The sequence below is a fragment of the Aplysia californica genome, unplaced genomic scaffold (genome assembly GCF_000002075.1).
Source record: "Aplysia californica isolate F4 #8 unplaced genomic scaffold, AplCal3.0 scaffold00281, whole genome shotgun sequence".
In the NCBI taxonomy this organism is placed as follows: Eukaryota; Metazoa; Mollusca; class Gastropoda; order Aplysiida; family Aplysiidae; genus Aplysia; species Aplysia californica.
The window spans coordinates 45,809-49,541 of NW_004797551.1; the positions used below are offsets into that span (position 1 = coordinate 45,809).

The window sequence follows — 3,733 nt, forward strand, 5'->3', positions numbered from 1 at the left end:
GGGGGGTCCTGTTAAAGACAAAGTTTATGTTCCACCACTGCCAGCAAATACCAATGGCACGAAAGATTGAATAACAGCTACAATCAACATGGTGGCCTGAGACATTCTGAGGCACGTTTGGGAAGTATTTTCATATCGGCTTGATGTTGTCCGTGCTGCCGGTTGTTTCCACATTGAGCACTTATAAGACATGAAATAAAAACTTGAAGGTATATATGCAACACACGTGTCCAAGCTAGAGTTTTCTATTATTTATCGTTTTAAAAATATCTGTGATGATTTTGGCGTATTCTTTTTAAATAACCCTGTATAATAATTTATATATGTGAATATACACACCTGTGTATTCAATGAATACCGTCTCTTAATTCTTTGGACTTTGTGTTTTCTATTGTTTTGCCCTGTCAGAGACAATTTCAAACATCCATAAGTCAGATACTATGAGAAAAAAAAACACTTAAACTTTTCTGAAACTAGTGTAGATTACCGCCGATTTGGTACACTTTTTTTTTTTCATCTTAACAAAAAAAAAAAACAACCATTCCCATATTTGGGAGATTGAGGAAGCAAATCTTGATTGTGCATCATGTCGTTATCAACTCTGCAGGATAGGACAATTTGTTATAAAACGACTAATGCTTAGTTAAGCTTTAACAAGTCTATCTTATATCAGTTTGTTAATAATTAATTTATCAATTGCCAGCTGTTCAAATTTACTAAGTGCAATTTTTTTAAATTGTAATTTTTATCTCTTTTTTTTAAAAATTGCAGTTTCTGAAACTGGTATCTGTTGCAAGTGCTCAAGAAATGTTTTGTCGAAATTCAAACTCTAAATTTTGAAGAAAAAAATAATCCATTACAAAAACAAAAAAAGTAGTTACAATTGTTTTTAAACAAATTATAATTTTGCTTTCTTTACTTAATACATTTGAACAGCTTGCAGACGTTATGTATTTAAACATGTGTATTGAGTATGTTTTGTTTCTGCACAGAAGCTTTAGAGTGAAGATAATTTTATTATAGTAGTTTTTATTGGCATGCGTTTGTCACTGTTTTTATGATGTAAACATTGGCTTCGTCCAAACAGCAACTCGCGTCAGCAAATGAGTATGTATTGCTCTTAAACTGTGCCTCTCCACCTACGTCTGTGGTGTAGTGGGTAGCAGCCTCACCGTAACATGTCATAGATGCTGGTTAGATTCTTTTGTGGAGAGATTCTTTAAAAAGTAATAGTAATAATAAAAGAGATAACATTTGTATAGCGCAACTCCCAGCTCAACAGCAAGCTCTATTCGCTTCACAATCTATACTATTACCCACCCCAACAGACCTGAGAGCATTCTGAAACAACCTCAACTTCCAACAGTGCAAGCGGCCATTTATAGACGCTAAGACACTAACATACTGACGAGATCTTTTGCTGTCTATGGCTGGGCACCCATTCCCACTTGGGTGAAGTGAGGAAAATTCGTGTAAAGTGCTTTTCGAAAGGACACAACATCAGGCCCACGGCTCGAACCCCCGAACCCGCAACATGTACACATGTATCTCTGTCTTCTCAAGAACAGCTTACGAGCTCAAAACCGAACCTTGTGGCCTTTCTTATAATAGTTTATGTTGATGTTTCTTTTTTTGTCCAAGTTTATTTTATTGGGAGTTTTTTTTTCTACTACATTGGAGTCTGCTTAAACCGAAATCTACAGGACCGCTGGATTTTCTTCAGTTCAGCTAAGTTTTTGGTTTGGAGAGGTTGTTCAAGTTATAGAAGAAGAAAAAAAACTGAGGATTTTATTATTTTTCAGTTTGCTGCTGGGTTTTTTTATTAAATGTGTTCAGTTTAAGCGGACTCTACTGTATTTCTTATGGCGTTAATAATAGGAATTAATATTTAAGATTTCTTTAACAATAAAGAAAAAATTATTTCTTCCTTTTGGTGGACTTTTTTCCCAGTTATGAAGTAGTGTTGTGCAGCATTTCTTATACCAGCAAGCTAGAAGAGGGTTTTACTCTACGTCTCTCTCTCTCTCGCTCAGGGTTTTGAAGTCGCAGAAGGTGGCGGCATCCGATTGATTTCCGATGTGATCAGAGATTCTCTCAACATTCCATGTGCTGTTCTCATGGGCGCTAACATTGCTAATGAAGTTGCCCTGGAGAATTACTGCGAGGCAACCATCGGTCAGTATATATTTTCAAAGTCCAGTGTAAATTGTCCGAGATAGCCACCCGCTGTTGAGGAGAAAAGTTGTTGTTGTTGTCTTGGACAGTGTCGTTTCGATGTAGTTAAGAAAAAGGCAAGTGGGAGAATGGGAAGTTGTCGTTTGTGCAGATGATTGTCTGGGACAGGTGGTAGCAGGTTTGACTGCAGTGCTAAAAATGTATATGTGAAGACTTGCATCGTAAGAAGTGATGTTTAGTGTTTACGAATTTTTAAAATCTGTTTAAATGTTTACTGTGTATTAACTAACAAATTTGGACGTCAGTAGAGAAAACTTTGCGAAATAAAGTTCTTCTTGTGGAGGATCAATAAAGTCTGTTTTATCGGTAAAGGTTTACTTGTGCCCTCTATTCGGAATTTACTTGACCTACTATACACATTCGGGGGTGTCCACCCCTTGATACCAATGTGGGTGTAAATGTGTGACGTAAAAAACAATTTTATCTGATTTTAAGAGTGTATGTGCGTGGAAAGGGGGGGGGGATAAGTAGACCGTTATTATGTCATTTTATGTTGAACCAGTTCTGATAAAAACACCGAGGGCACTTTTCATAGAGTTCAGACTAACCAAGTGTCCCTCCTTTAAAGTTTTGCGGTGACTCCCAAATTTTACGTCGACCCTTGTCTGAGAAGCTTGGGTTCTCAGTTCCATATCTCAGGGACTCCCAATTTCTACATCCCTGTAAAGCTTATTTTATAGTCTTGCTAAAATCGTAACTACTAACATCAAACAAAGTGACAGCGTGATAAGCACTGAAAGTTGCACAAAACTAATAAGCAACAATGTTCATAACTACATTTGCGTTTTAAATATATGTAAATATATAACTAAAAAGGGTGACTAAAAAAGAATACAGAAAAATCACCAAGCGATATTTAAAGAAGAAGAAAAAAAACCAATAGAAAACTCCAGCTCGGAAACGTGTGTTGTACATACCTTCCAAGTTTTTATTTCATGTTTAACAAGTGTTCAATGTGGCCACCACCTGTTGCACAGACAACAGCATCAAGCCGATATGAGAAATAAATAGCCCTTGTATAGCGCATTACCCCGCTCTACATGACAGCAAGCTCTTGCCCTTTACACTATATTGTTACCCCAGCAGAACAGAGAACACTCAGAAACATTCTCAGCTTCTCAGAATTCCTCCCAAAAGCGCCTCAGGATGTCCCAAGTCCACCGTGTTGATTGTAGCTGTTATTCGATCTTTCATATCTTTGATATTTGCTGGAAGTGGCGGAACATAAGACTTTGTCTTTAACATACCCCCACAAGAAGTGGATATTCCCTCCCCTGCTTGCAGATTCGAATTACTTCATTTTTCAACAAGACGTAGCTCCACCCCATTAGCATCTCTGGGTTCGATCTTATTTGAATGAAACCGTGCCTCAGCGGTGGATTGGTAGGGGAGGCACTAAAGACCTTGCTGTCTGCGGTTAGCCTGTCAGATACCCGGACCTCACTGTGTGGGATTTTTAAAAACATTTTTAATTTAAAATTATTGTGTGTGTGTGTGG

General features: G+C 37.5%; 1 protein-coding gene across 1 annotated transcript in view; it reads left to right on the forward strand.

Annotated features, from left to right (window-relative positions):
* Positions 1-3,733, forward strand: part of LOC101850965 (glycerol-3-phosphate dehydrogenase [NAD(+)], cytoplasmic) — a 29,578-nt gene that overhangs the window by 14,404 nt on the left and 11,441 nt on the right. Inside the window, exon 4 of the mRNA XM_005101382.3 lies at positions 2,034-2,175. Coding sequence (XP_005101439.1) covers positions 2,034-2,175 — 142 coding nt within the window. The remainder of the gene's footprint in view (positions 1-2,033; positions 2,176-3,733) is intronic.